The 14593-nt window shown below is 41.2% G+C and overlaps 1 protein-coding gene across 1 annotated transcript; it reads left to right on the top strand.

Annotated features, from left to right (window-relative positions):
• Positions 1-692: 692 nt before the first annotated feature.
• LOC148697935 (uncharacterized) lies at positions 693-5942 on the top strand. Its single transcript, XM_088690240.1, has 2 exons — positions 693-2118; positions 5872-5942. The coding sequence occupies exons 1-2, from the start codon at positions 693-695 to the stop codon at positions 5940-5942; spliced, it is 1497 nt and encodes a 498-aa protein (XP_088546366.1).
• The last annotated feature ends 8651 nt before the right edge of the window (positions 5943-14593 follow it).

The raw sequence follows: 14593 nt of genomic DNA, 5'->3' as shown, positions 1-14593 counted from the left end.
ATCCAAGTTAGGTGCACAGTCCTGTCGTACAGACCACATTAGGTGGTTCCGACTCGTAGGTGACCCGCGATTATTCGCACAGCCTTCACGTGATCGTAGCACTTAAGCGTATATATATGTTACACCCAGACCTGTCGTACAGGCCATTTTAGGTGGTTCCGACTCGTGGGCAGGTTCAATTATTGAGTTTGAGATTTGAGCTCTACATGCAGCCGTTCAGGTCACGTTAGGTTAGAATGTATTTTATTAAATGGTTTTCGAAAAGCTTTGTTTTTGCCCACTCACGCTTTTGTTTTGCGCCCTTCCAGGTTCTAGTGGTCTAGCAGATTCGGTGGTTTCCCAGAGGGCTTTTCCGGCATTTCTGACAGACACTCACCATTGTAGGGTCACCTTCGGGTGTACTGTTGTCGCATCTTTTTCTTTTGGACTGCTGTAGACTTATTGCTCTGAACTTAGCGTCTCACTTACGCTAGCACTGGTTTTTATTACTTCGTATGCTAGTTTTTAATTATTCGTACTTTTTATTACTATTTTATTAGCTTCCGCACATGCACATGGTTACGTCACCTCTGTGTGACGGCCAGCACGCCCTGATCTCGGTCGAGGTGTGTCAGTTTGGTATCAGAGCCTAGGTTTGGCAGTCCTGTGTCTGTGTGAGTATTTTGATGGTTTTGGTGTCTTCTGTTAGAATTATGCCGCCTCGTCGGGAACCACGTCGCTCTTCTGAGTCTAGCTTCCCCGATGTTGCTCAGTTGGGGGAAGTTTTTGCTATAGCCCTTCAGTTAGTATTGCGCCCTCCTCAGAGGACTCCTCTGGAGACTATGTACAATCTGAAATTGGATAAGTTCGAAGGTAATGAGGGTCACGAGAGAGCAGAGCGATGGTTAGAGCACATTGAGAAGACTTTCCGTGTGTTGCACAATCAAGGGAACCTTCCTGTCGAGAGGTGGCTCGAGATGACCTCATGGTTTCTGGGTACGGAGTCTGCAGCCTGGTGGGAACGGGAGCTTCGTCGTTTGACTCCAGCCGAGAGGACTGATTGGGACGTTTTCAAGGATTTTTTCAAGAGGAGATTTGTGCCCCCTGAATACATTGATCGTAAGAAACAGGAGTTCACCGAACTGAGACAGCGGAAGATGACGGCTAATGAGTACTATCGCAGATTCACTGATCTGTCTCGCTACCATCCTGACGTTGCTGGTAATCCCGCGGAGATGCTTCGTCGTTTCCGCCTAGGTACTAAGAAGAAGTGGCGTTCGATGGCGACCACTACCCACTGTGAGACCTACCAGGATTTCTATGAGATATTGTTGAGGATTGAGGATTCTGAGAATATGTCGAGCGAGAGTGAGGAAGAAGAAAAAGATGGTGATCAGAAGAAGGATGACAAGGGTAAGGGTCAAGCGTCGCTCGGGCCTCGTAAGACTCAGAACTTCAAGAGGGGTGAAGCTAGTTTGAGTTCTTCTAGCGGTGGTTTCAGTGCCACTGGTCAGGGAAGAAGAGGTAGATTTTCTGGTGGTACTCGAGGCCAGAGACAGGGTGATGGTGGTCGAGGCAGAGCTCCAGTTTGCCGCAGATGTAACAACCGGCATTTTGGTGAGTGCAGGCGTGGCAGCAGTGGTTGCTTCACGTGTGGGCAGATGGGACATTGGGCTGCGAATTGTCCCCAGAGTCAGCAGCAGAAGCCGCAGCAGACTTTCATGCCATCACCTGCACCGATTCAGCAGATTCAGGGTCTGAGTAGTTATGGCCAGGCAGGTCGAGGTGGTGCCTACCACTACCAGGGTGATGCTGTTCCTTATGCCCCAGGACAGTATCAGTATCCCCAGGACCCGTATTCCCAGGGTGGTTATCCTCCATATCCTGGCGGCTATATGCCGTATCCTCCAGCACCGGTAGGTGGTTCTCAGTGGTACCAGGGAGGACAGTATCAGCAGGGAGAGATTGCCACTAGTAGTGCAGGGTCTTCGAGACAGTCGGGTCAGCCCAGTCAGGGGCGTGGTACTCAAGGACGCGGTGTTCAGGCGAGCAGAGGTCGCGGAGGACGACAGCAGGGCCAGGGGCGTCTTCACAATATTTCTCTGCAGGATGCTCAGAACAACCCAGACTTGATTATGGGTACGTTAAACATTCTTGGTTATTTTGCTAGAGTCTTAATTGATTGCGGAGCTACATATTCTGTGATTTCTCATACATTTGCTCAAGTGACGCAACCTCGCCCCACACCTCTAGGGTACGATTTAGAGTTCGCTATGCCTAGAGGAGAGAGATGTATTGTAGATCGTGTGTACCCAGGATGTCCAGTGATAGTTGAGGGTGTTTTTTTGCCAGCTGATCTTATCCCGTTAGATATTGTCGACTTTGATGTGATTCTGGGCACAGATTGGTTGCATTTCTATCGTGCCAATATTGATTGTTACGGGAAAGTAGTTACGTTTTACCGTCCTGGACTACCTGTGGTTACTTTTGTGGGCGAGCAGAGTGGGGTGAGACATGGCGTTATTTCGGCTTTGCGAGTGAAAAGGTTATTGTCTAAGGGTTGCCAGGGGTACCTAGCTCATGTGGTGTTGGATGAGGTCGCTCCTGGTAGAGTTGAGGATGTGAGAGTGGTCAGACACTTTCCTGATGTTTTCCCCGAGGATTTACCTGGTTTACCCCCAGATCGAGACATGGAGTTTACTATTGAGTTGCTTCCAGGTATTAATCCTATTTCTTTGACTCCTTATCGTATGGCTCCCGCTGAGTTAAGGGAATTGAAAGTTCAGTTGCAGGAATTAGTGGATAAGGGGTTCATTCAGCCTAGTACTTCGCCTTGGGGCGCTTCGGTTTTGTTTGTGAGAAAGAAAGACGGAACTTTGAGGCTGTGTATTGACTACAGGCAATTGAATCGGGTGACGATTAAAAACCGTTACCCATTGCCTCGTATCGACGATTTGTTTGATCAACTTCGAGGTGCTTGTGTATTCTCTAAGATTGACTTGAGGTCTGGGTACTATCAGCTGAAGATTAGTAGGGATGACGTTCCCAAGACGGCGTTCAGGACTCGTTACGGTCATTACGAGTTCCTGGTTATGCCGTTTAGGTTGACGAATGCGCCAGCTGCTTTTATGGATTTAATGAACCGGGTGTTCCAGCCATACTTGGATAGATTTGTTATTGTTTTCATCGACGACATTCTGGTGTATTCTAAGTCCAAAACGGAGCATGTTCGACATCTTACTTTGGTGTTGAAGAGGTTGAGGGAACACCAATTGTATGCTAAGTTTAGCAAGTGCCAGTTTTGGTTAGACCAAGTTGCGTTTTTGGGGCACATCATTTCTGCTCAGGGTATTTTGGTGGACCCTCAGAAGGTTGCAGCTGTGGAGAGTTGGGAGCAACCGCGAACCGTCACTGAGGTGAGAAGTTTCCTTGGTTTGGCGGGGTATTATCGGAGATTTGTTAAGGATTGCTCTGTGATTGCTTTACCACTAACGAGATTAACGAGGAAGGACGTTAAATTTGAGTGGGATGATAAGTGTGAACAGAGTTTCCAGCAGTTGAAGCATTGTCTCACTCATGCACCTGTTTTGGCACTCCCGGACGATAGTGGTGATTTCGAGGTTTACAGCGATGCTTCCTTGAATGGTCTGGGATGTGTGTTGATGCAGCATGGTAGGGTGATTGCTTATGCTTCACGGCAGTTGAAACCCCATGAGTTAAATTACCCTACACATGATTTGGAGTTGGCTGCCATCATCTTTGCGTTGAAGTTGTGGAGACACTATCTTTATGGGGAGAAATGTAGGATCTTTACAGATCACAAGAGTCTTCAGTATCTTTTTACTCAGAAGGAACTTAATCTTCGTCAACGGAGGTGGATGGAGTTGCTCAGCGATTACGATTGCACGATTGATTATCACCCTGGTTGTGCAAACGTAGTGGCTGATGCAATTAGCAGAAAGTCTCAGGGTCGTATCAATGCGTTGTACGCTAGTCGTATTCCTCTTTTGGCGGACTTGCGTGCTACAGGAGTGAGGTTAGAAGCAGAAGACCGAGATGTGGCTTTACTTGCTAATTTCCAAGTTAGACCAATTTTAATTGATCGGGTGCTTGAAGCTCAAGTAGCTGATCGGGAGACTCAAGAACTAATTCAAGCTCGAGATCAAGGAAGGAGGAGAGACCTCAGAGTTCGTGATTCGGATGGCATGTTGATGCAAGAGGGTAGGATGTTCATGCCTAATAATGTAGATTTCAAGAAAGAAATTCTCGATGAAGCGCATATTTCGGCTTACGCCATGCATCCAGGAGCTACTAAAATGTATCATACCATTCGACCATTTTATTATTGGCCGGGTATGAAGAGGGAGATAGCTGAGTATGTGAGCAGGTGTGCTGTTTGTCAGCAGGTTAAAGCGGAAAGAAAGAAGTCGTTTGGGTTGTTGCAGCCGCTTCCCGTTCCAGAGTGGAAATGGGAAAATATCACTATAGATTTTGTGTACAAGCTTCCGCGTACACATAATGGATTTGACGGCATTTGGGTGATCGTTGATCGGCTCACTAAATCGGCACATTTTATTCCTGTGAGGGAGAAGTATTCTTTGGGCTGCTTAGCGGAGTTGTTCATCTCGAAGATTGTGAAGTATCATGGTGTCCGTGTGAGTATTGTCTCGGATCGTGATCCACGATTTACATCCAAGTTTTGGGTGGCTTTTCAAGAAGCGTTGGGCACGAGACTACTTTATAGTACGGCGTATCATCCACAGACGGACGGACAGTCAGAGAGAACTATTCAGACCTTGGAGGATATGTTGCGAGCTTCGGTGTTACAGTTTGGTGATGCTTGGCACCAGCGAATGGATTTGATGGAATTTGCCTACAACAACAGCTTTCATTCGAGTATCGGTATGGCGCCATTTGAGGCATTGTATGGTAGATCTTGTCGCACACTGTTGTGTTGGTCAGAGGTTGGAGAAAGAGTTTTAGTGGGTCCGGAGATTGTTGAGGAGACTACTCAGAATGTTCAGGTAATTAAGTCTAACCTTAAAGCAGCCCAGGACAGGCAGAAGAGTTTAGCGGATCGGCATGCTATGGACACACACACAACTCACTCAAACCTTCACAGATCGAAGGAACCAAGTACATTTTCGAGCTCGTGAGGCTCGTGCGAGTGCAACCATATCATTTTCAGGTGAGAACTCTAACGTTTTCACGTCGATTCGAAGTGGTCTGATTTGAGTACTATTCATGCAAAATTAATTTAGTGTGTTGTTGGGATTTTGAAGCTCATAGGTAGCTTGGGGAGGTTCCCAAGAGCCTTGGAGTAGCTCGTTGGACGAATTTGGACGTCGGGATCACCGTGGTCGAAGTTGGCCGGTTTTGGATTGTGTGGACAGGTTTGATCTCGTGGTTTTTTACCTTTAAAAGTGGTATATCGTTGTTCTACTAGTTCTAGGCGTCATTTTGGTACAAAAATCGTGAAAAATGGTTGAGAAACGAGAGAGAAATTGAAGTTAGAAGGTTTTTCTAGTTTCCGGCACCGGCGACGTCACCGGAGGTTCGCCGGGGAAGGAGACGAAATATTCCGTCAAGTCTGATGGAATATTCCTGACGCCGTTAACGGAATCTGTCAAAACTGACGGAATATTCCTAACGGCGTCAGTTGACGCCGTCAGCGTGCCAGGCACGTGCCTGCGCGTGTGGCGGTGCCTTGGCCGGCGCGTGGGGGTGCGTACGGCGGTGGAAAATTTTTCTCAAAATATGGGTGTGATCCTGAGGTTGTGTAGAGCACGTTGGTATATTCATTTGTCCAATTTGAGCAATGTATGAGAAGTTATTACGAGAAGTTGGTTATGTGCTCTAAAATTAACGTTTTTATAGTTGTTTCGCATATAGGTGATACGTATCCCGAGGACGAGCGTGGTCACTCGAGGCAGGGGGGCTACGACCCTTCCACATACCAGTGAGTGGGCTTTTGGTTTTCCGTATATACCTATATACTTATATTTTCCCATAAATTGATTTGAATTCTTGTTTGCCATATGCCATGCATTATATTATCGTTGGTTGTGCATTGTTAGTACATTATTAGTTGCATATATATACATATGCATATTGGGTGCTGTGGACGCACAGGTAAGTGTTATTCATGTTTACATTCAGTAGTGGTTTGAGATGCTTAGAGAGCTCATAACCTGCACCCCCGGTGTTAGTGCTCCCGCCCAGGGTAGGGCACAGTCCTTCACGTGATGTTCACCTCCCGCACCACACGCTCAGCTTGGATCCAAGTTAGGTGCACAGTCCTGTCGTACAGACCACATTAGGTGGTTCCGACTCGTAGGTGACCCACGATTATTCGCACAGCCTTCATGTGATCGTAGCACTTGAGCGTATATATATGTTACACCCAGGCCTGTCGTACATACCACTTTAGGTGGTTCCGACTCGTGGGCAAGTTCAGTTATTGAGTTTGAGATTTGAGCTCTACATGCAGCCGTTCAGGTCACGTTAGGTGACTCCGGCTGCCAGATTATTTGTTATTGATATGAGTTATACCTGAGCACTTGCATATCATTATGAGGTTTCGACATGGCATATTCTTGAGCATGATTGGCATATCTATATACATACGTATATATGTTTATTTTCTGGGAAGTACACAGGTTTTACGGCGAGGGGTTAGAATGTATTTTATTAAATGGTTTTCGAAAAGCTTTGTTTTTGCCCACTCACGCTTTTGTTTTGCGCCCCTCCAGGTTCTAGTGGTCTAGCAGATTCGGTGGTTTCTGATAGGAGCATATTTATGCGACTTAGTTTGCTTGTTTTCGTGCATTTATGTTATTAATTCTTAGTTATGTTAATTCTTCAAGCTTCTTTTGTGTGTTTTCAGGATCATAAGACGTATTTGACGAAAGGATGCATTTTGGAGCCTTTTGGGGCCTTTTGGAGCACTTTTGGGCTAAGGATGGATAGCTTATGCTTGGAGCCAAAGTGTTGGACGAAATTGAAAGCCTTGTATGCACTTTAGGACATAAAACAAAGGGCCTAGCCCATTCTCTTCCCAAAAACCATCCTAACCCGTGCATAACCTACCAATTCCAGCACCATCCACACCTTGTCGTGGCCTCCCCTTGCATTTCCAGCTTTCCCACTTCATCATTGCAGCACATTCTCTTCCATATTCCCTCTTTAATCCACATGCATCTTTAATCATTCACTCACATGCTTTCCCAACAAATAATTCAGCCACATGCACCCAAACAATCCTTTGTCGTGGCTTTCACATTCATTTCCAGCACATCCTTGGTGTGCCGTGCACTCCCATCCCATTTCCAGCTTTCCCCCTTCATAAAACAATCAGCCACACTTCTACATGCATTCCCTCTTTAATCATTCCCTCCTAGCTGTCATTCACATGCTCTCCCATCCATTCTCTCCCTATAAAAACCATACACACTTCACACCAAAGGGAGGCCTTTGCCGTGCATAACCTTGCATTCCAGCACTTCCCTTTCAAAGCCGTGCATGACCCTTCCAACTCCAACCACTCCCCACTCCATTCCACATACAAACACCACCCCAAAACCTTTCCTTAGACCTTGTGCCACAACAAAGAGGAGGAGAAGAGGCCTAAACGTTCATACAACTCAAGTTTGAGTTGTTGGAATTTTTAGGTGTTTCCTCTCCTTGATTTCAATGGTTAAATTTACTTATCTTTGTCTTGTACGTATGAGGAACTAAACCCCCCTTGGCTAGGGGGGGATTCGAAATACATGTTTATGCTTGCGATATGATTTGATTACTTCTAATTGCGTTTCATAAGTTGTGAATTCAATTTACTTATCTATGTGAATTACATTGATTTGTGTGTGTTGGTTGAGAGTGCACGCTTAATTATCATGCATAAATTGGATGCTAGGATATAAGGAAATTTCACCTAATCGTTATGGAATTATATTCACAAGTAGTAAAGGTTGATGATCTCAATCGCGTTAAGTAAATTCTTGGCATAAGTTTCATGCAATCATAGTAACAAGTGCTTCGTCAATGCTTATGGTTTTCAAAGAACTTAATGATTCTTGCTTGTATCTCTATTATGCAATCATGTAGGGGACTTGTGGGGAATGTTTTGGGTTGTCGTATGCAATCATCCAATTCAATAACGTTAGGAAAATCTGAGGGTTAATTAGTGCATTTCACAGTTAATCTAGGGCGTTGAGAATCATGGTTTATTGAAAAGCAATTGGAAATCGTTTTATATGCAAGTATAACATGTGTGGAGATGAACCCCTTAGCTAGCCTTCATTCCATTCATTAAATCCAAATTCGTTTTAAAATCTGTTCGTTTTACAAAGTTTTAAGTTTTGTTTTCAAATTCGTCAAAAACCTCAATCCCCCTTTATTTTGTTGAGTCTTAGTCATTCAAATCTGTTTTATTTTGTGTCTTTAAGCATTTGGAGTCATAAACACTTTCAAATTCGTCCAAATCAAGTTCTAGTTTCTGTTTGAGTCAATTTGATTGTTTTAGGCAGTTTGAGTGTTTCAAATCTGTTTTGAGTCATAGTAGTCTTGTTAAGAGTCTTTAAGTTTAGTTTTTGTGTTTTTAAGTCAATTTATATTAGATTAGCACCCCTAGTTAATCCCCGGTTAGAACGATCCCTACTTACATCATTACTACAATTGTCACAAATAGGGTTTAATTTGTGTGTCACATTCATATCGCACCAGTTTCCCAGAGGGCTTTTCCGGCATTTCTGACAGACACTCACCATTGTAGGGTCACCTTCGGGTGTACTGTTGTCGCATCTTTTTCTTTTGGGCTGCTGTAGACTTATTGCTCTGAACTTAGCGTCTCACTTACGCTAGCACTGGTTTTTATTACTTCGTATGCGAGTTTTTAATTATTCGTACTTTTTATTACTATTTTATTAGCTTCCGCACGTGCACATGGTTACGTCACCTCTGTGTGACGGCCAGCACGCCCTGATCTCGGTCGGGGTGTGTCACGTATGATCTGAACGTTAAATGTGTTTCATGTTGTTTTATGAATGTATTGAATAACTTGGAATTTATGTGATTGCTCATAGGAAATACAAAATACTTAATTGCTGTTCTTTGTTTTTTAGTAAAGCCTCGCAAAAGTGAATGATACAACGTAGAATTATTTTGTATAACCAAGCATAAAAGAAGTGAAGCCTTTTAATCAGTCAAGTGAAGCGTCATAAAAGAAGGTAAAAAATGATAAGACTTGGTTATATCATTCAAGATTTATTAATTGGTAATCATTTTTTGAACTTTTTAATTTTAGCTGTGATTTTATTTTGTTTGGTTTCATTACTGTTGGCTTGGTTTTGTTAATTGTTATTTGATGTTGTTTCAAATCATGTTATCACAGCTTGGAAAAGATAAATTGGAGTTTTTTATTTACTTTAGGGATACCCTTTTTTATTTGGTTAGGGAGAAGATGAGAATAGGCAAGACGGTAAATTGTGTCGTGAAATAAGTGTTATGGGTTAAAATTTATATGATTGATTATCGCGTATAGAGAATGGTTGGATGTTTTCTTTGTAGGTTAGTGGTATTTAAAGCTTTGAAAAAACAGAGAAATAATTCTATGTTGAAACATGTAACGGGAAAAAAATTGTAATGAAAAGTGTTACTGTTTATAAATGTTAGGTTTATGACTAATTGCAATTTGCAAAGGTCTCTTAATTTTTCTTCCCGGTGTAATTTATGACTTATGCAATGGTTTTAGTTTTTTATTTTTTTAAAAAGGATCATTGTAATATTCGGGTTTTGTGGTTTTGATTTCTCATATCTTGCTATTTTGTTGATTTTTCTGCAATTTTTTTGGGTTACTAATAGTGTTGGCCTAATTTATTTATCATTTGTGTGTGACTAATTTACTTCAGAGCTGTGAAAAAACAAAAGGTTATCTACAGTCTCTGAAAAAACAAATTTTTTTTTTCAGTGGATATAATGTGATTAGTTCCTTTGACAAATTCAGGTGTTTGAAAAATTCCAACTCTGCAAGTTGTGAAAAAAAAGAGTTTCGAAATATTGTGCTTTCATGTTTCGGTGGTTTGTTAATTATTAGCGTGTTATGTTGTTTTATTGTGTTTTATATGTTTGTTAATTTATGGGAGTCTTCACAAGAAATGTTGTGTACAAAGAGATTTTGCTTCAATCAAATATATGATAAGGTTACATTCATTCTTTTAATCTTTAATTCATTTTTCAAATGTACATAGATAAATACATTTAAATTGAGTAAGTCGTGCATAGAACGCCGTAATTATAAAAGAGCCTTCAGTACTCGCATGAGCACGTGCAAGGAGACTAGTATATTATAGATCTCTGCACATCTAAGCACACAAGCATCTACACACACACACACACACACACACATATGGGATAAGATCAAGAGAGAAATATTTTTACATTTCTTTTGAGCCTTTAGATTTTATGACATCCAATGATCCTAATTAAAAGTGATGCTGACTCCACTTTTAATCATTACATGATAAATGTTAACGTGGACTATAATTAGTATAAGAAATAAACAAATAACGATTAAAACTTAAAACGAACAAAACGGGGTATTTTGCTCAAACAACAAAAACCTTAGAAGCCTATTCGACTCTTGTGGATTCGCAACCAAAGTATACTACATCTATGGAGATTAGGGGATTAGGATTCTCTTGACTTCCAACTATGTGATTAATTGTACAATGTTGAGTAGTTTATTGTTTGCTATTTAATGATTGCAAGAAGTTAAAATTTGGGAGGAAAAAACTAAAGTGGTAAACTCGGCAAATGTGAACGAGGGAGGAAGCCCTCCATTGCTTTGGTGAAGTAAGTCATCACAATCGTATGTATAATGTTTATCACATGGATTTTTTACAACAAAACTTGTAAACACAAAAATCATGTGACAAATGAGACAAGAACACGTGTACAAAGTAATTGTATTGTATTAATGAATTTGTAGGATTACAATGTTTACAAATTTCTTCTGATTTGATCTCTGGAAGATGTGTAGGTTGTCAATCCAAGGATTGTGATAACTTGATCTCGGGTGAACATTTACCACGAGATTTTGGCTCTTGGCAATTTGAAGGATTGGCACAGCTAGTAGTGCTTGATGATTCTTTGAAGGTTTGGTGAAGAACGAAGAGAGCTTTCTGAATTCTTCAAAGTGTTTTGGGGATTTTGGTGCTTGAGCTTTGTCAGCGTTTGGGTGCTTGAATGATTTTTTGGATCCCCTTTCCTTTGCCTTGGGAGCCTTGTATTTATAGACTTTCCGAGCCTTACATATGGATGGATTTGTACTTGATTTGTGGTTTGGTTCGTGATTTATTTCCATTAATCAATCAATTATTTAATTTAAATAAATCAAATAGTTAATCTTACCCAATTTGGCATTTCTATTTGCTTTAATATAAATTAATTAATTTGTTTAATCTAAATTAAAATTAAATATTAATTTCCACCAATCGTGACATGTATCCTTGTGACTTGTCCAGTCTTGATGAGTCATATGCCACGTAAGCCTTCACATGTCAAAATTTAATATGTTTGAGACACATTTATTTCAACGAAATTTTGAGACACAGTTAATGTGCGGACGAGGAGCGTTTTGGTGTTGCCTTTTAGGCTCGCGTGGACGAGGAGCATTTTGATGTCGTCTTTTAGGCTCGTGCGGACGAGGAGTGTTTGGTGTGGATTCGGCCGTTTGTAGTTTCAGCTCATGTAGGCAAGAAGCACTTATGCCTAGTATAGTTTTAGCTCGTGCAGCTGATGAGCGTTTGGCTTAGATTCGATGTATTTTGCAGTTTCAGCTTGTGCAAGCAAGGAGCATTTGATACCTTATGCAGTTGCAGTTTCAACTCATGCAAGCAAGGAGCATTTGTGCCTAGTGCAGTTTTAGCTAGTCCAGGCAAGGAGCTTTTGATGTGAATTTGTTAAGCGATCTTGGTGGGGCGTTTCTCACAAAATTTGTAGCAATGAGTCTAGATCAATTGATTGAAGAAGTCTTCGGGGAAAAAATTGCACATCGTGATGGGGATGGACAATCTTTGTGTTGAAATTTCATCGTCTTCAACATTTTCATGTCGCTTTGGAGGTTAACAAGAGCTTCTTTGCCTCCTCTTTGATTGGTCAACTTGTAAACAAGGCATATGTTTCTTGCATGGTTTTTTTGGAGTAACAAGAGTCCATCCTTCAACTTCATTGGGCTTAACTGGCATGGTTTTGGAGCATGCCCCCAACGATCAAGGTGAGGATGTTGAGTCGAATGAGCCAAAAGTGACGGTGGTATGGTTTGACTCCACTACATCATGAAGACCTAGGTCGATAATGTGAAGTCTAGATTTATTGTTTAGCTTCCCTTGTCAAATGTTGTAAACTTTACCACCATGCCCTAATTAAATTTAGGGTTAAAATGCTACTTTGGGATCTTGCTGCTGGAAATATCACTTCAAGACTTCACTTCTCTTATAAAAGGTTTGTTCATACATATGCATTTCATGCCATTATTTACAGTTCATTCTGTCTAGTGGTTCTGTCTAGTCAAAATTTCTAACTGCTTTCACACGAGCTGGGCATATACTTTACGACAACCACATGGGCTTTCTGACAGCTTTTTTCCCAAAAATGGTTTTTCAGCCTAGATCTTTCCATATTGATTTTGCACATGACACGTGGCTTTTCTGGTCCCCTTTCTGTTTGAAAATTAAACCCTCTTTATAAAGTTCAAGCTAGAGTTCATTTGGTTTTTGGGGTTTGAGATTGGAAAATTTTGAAAGTTTTATTTTTCATCTCCATCTCAGATCTCCTAGGAGCATCAAGCACATTTTATGGGTAATGTTCTTCATTGAATATTTCTAAACCTACCTTTGAAATTGCTTGCTTAAATTCGTTTTATATGCTCATTTGTTTTGGCTAAGTGTTTTACATTTTCAGAAAAGGTTGATTTTAGCTTAGAGCTGCCCTTTGGTTCTCACTTGAAAACCCTAGCCACAAAATCACATCTATGCACTAAACACCCACATCATTGCATATTAGGGTAGCATTGCTTTTGTGGTTTTGATCTTTGGTTCAAGTCAAGTTTTTATAAGTTTCAAATCTTTGAACTAACCACTTTTTGGATTCGCGTAAGTTTCATCTTTCAAATGTTTGACTGGTGAAACTGACTAGACAATGAATCCAAATTTGCATCAACTTCATCATGATATCATTTGCATAAGTTGATTGGGTCTCGGTGCCACAAGGTGAAGAGCTCAAGAGAAGCTGCCACTTCGTGAAGACTAAAGGAGTCCATCTCATGAAAGGCAAGGTTGCATACAGGTACAAGTTGCTTCGTAGATAGGGATCTAGGAATTGAGCTTGTGTGGTTACTTTGTAAAAGTCTCGTTTTCACTAGTGGATTGGACTCTCAGTGGAGAGTCCTTGGTTTTTTAACCTAGATGGCCAAAAACTTCTTATGTTCTTTGTCTCTTAACTTGTCCATATATCTTATTTACTTGCATATGTTTCATGCATCCTAAGAATTGTTATTTGATATGAGTGAGAGACTAAGTTTACACTGCATATTATGAGTAATGAATTGATTTGTTGTTGACTAACATAACTCGTAGTGAACTAAATTTGATTCGTAGATTTACATTTGATCAACTGACGAATCTATACTTAGTTTACTAGAGAGCTTGATTAGTCAATGCAACATACTTTAATTTGTAATTGCTTTGTCATTACTATTTGCATAATGAACTAATATGTAAATGTGTTCAAGCTTAGGAATTATTGTTGTGAAACTAATCTGGGCAGACTCTGGTTGAACGTATTGGTCAGTTATGTTTTTGTTCTTACAGCTGCCCTTTATATCACTGACTAACTTGTTACTAGTTGACTAGTTCATTTGACTAGTCTATTGTGCAAAGTTAATTTTTATTTGCAGGATATTACGACTAGTACCCGATTTCAGATGACTTCTTCTTGAATGTATTGGTAAGTTATGAGTTCTTTCAGCACGTAGCATTTTTCAACCAGATGATTAATGACCCGGTCGTACTTGTAGTATCTTGGGTTATCAGTGCGATTCATCTCTTCCAACCATTTGCACTTGGGTAAATCGATCACGTTTTTGTCAAGCTAGTCCTTCAACATGGTAGCACATCGGAGTCGAGGAATGGGTAAGTATTCACCCCAAGCTCCTTCAAAGTACGTTTACGCCTCTCTTGGTCATGAAAAGCTTTGGTTCGCTTCCCTTTGTCTCATGTAGGGATTTTGACTGAATCTGTGTTGACCACCATTACTATTTTGGTAGGCTTCCTCATGGATTTGTCCATTTTCTGCTTAAGGACTTCATCTTCTCTGTAGTCAGCAATCAGGTCTATTTTCCCACGATGGATAGTGCTCAACTTCATGTCATGAGCTTGAGTGAATAGTTCTTTATATGTAGGAGGTTTGATCCCTTGAATGATGTACTGCAAACCCCAATGCATTCCTTGTGTGCACATCTCAATGGAAGACAGCTTCGAGAGATGATCCTTGCAATCAAGGCTTAAAGCACACCAACGGCTGATGTAGTCGACGCTCATCCATTCGTTGCTTTGTG

The sequence above is a fragment of the Pyrus communis genome, chromosome 3 (assembly GCF_041283825.1).
Source record: "Pyrus communis isolate YQ-2024b chromosome 3, ASM4128382v1, whole genome shotgun sequence".
NCBI lineage: Eukaryota > Viridiplantae > Streptophyta > Magnoliopsida > Rosales > Rosaceae > Pyrus > Pyrus communis.
The sequence above is the reverse complement of the archived record's forward strand: the minus strand, read 5'-3'. Positions and strand labels throughout refer to the sequence as shown.

Bases quoted from the DNA above. Each gene is read 5' to 3' on its own strand.
- LOC148697935 (XM_088690240.1), top strand. From the start codon at position 693: ATGCCGCCTCGTCGGGAACCACGTCGCTCTTCTGAGTCTAGCTTCCCC. The intron at 2,119-5,871 runs GTACGTTAAACA...TTTCGCATATAG, and splicing joins CAACCCAGACTTGATTATGG to GTGATACGTATCCCGAGGAC.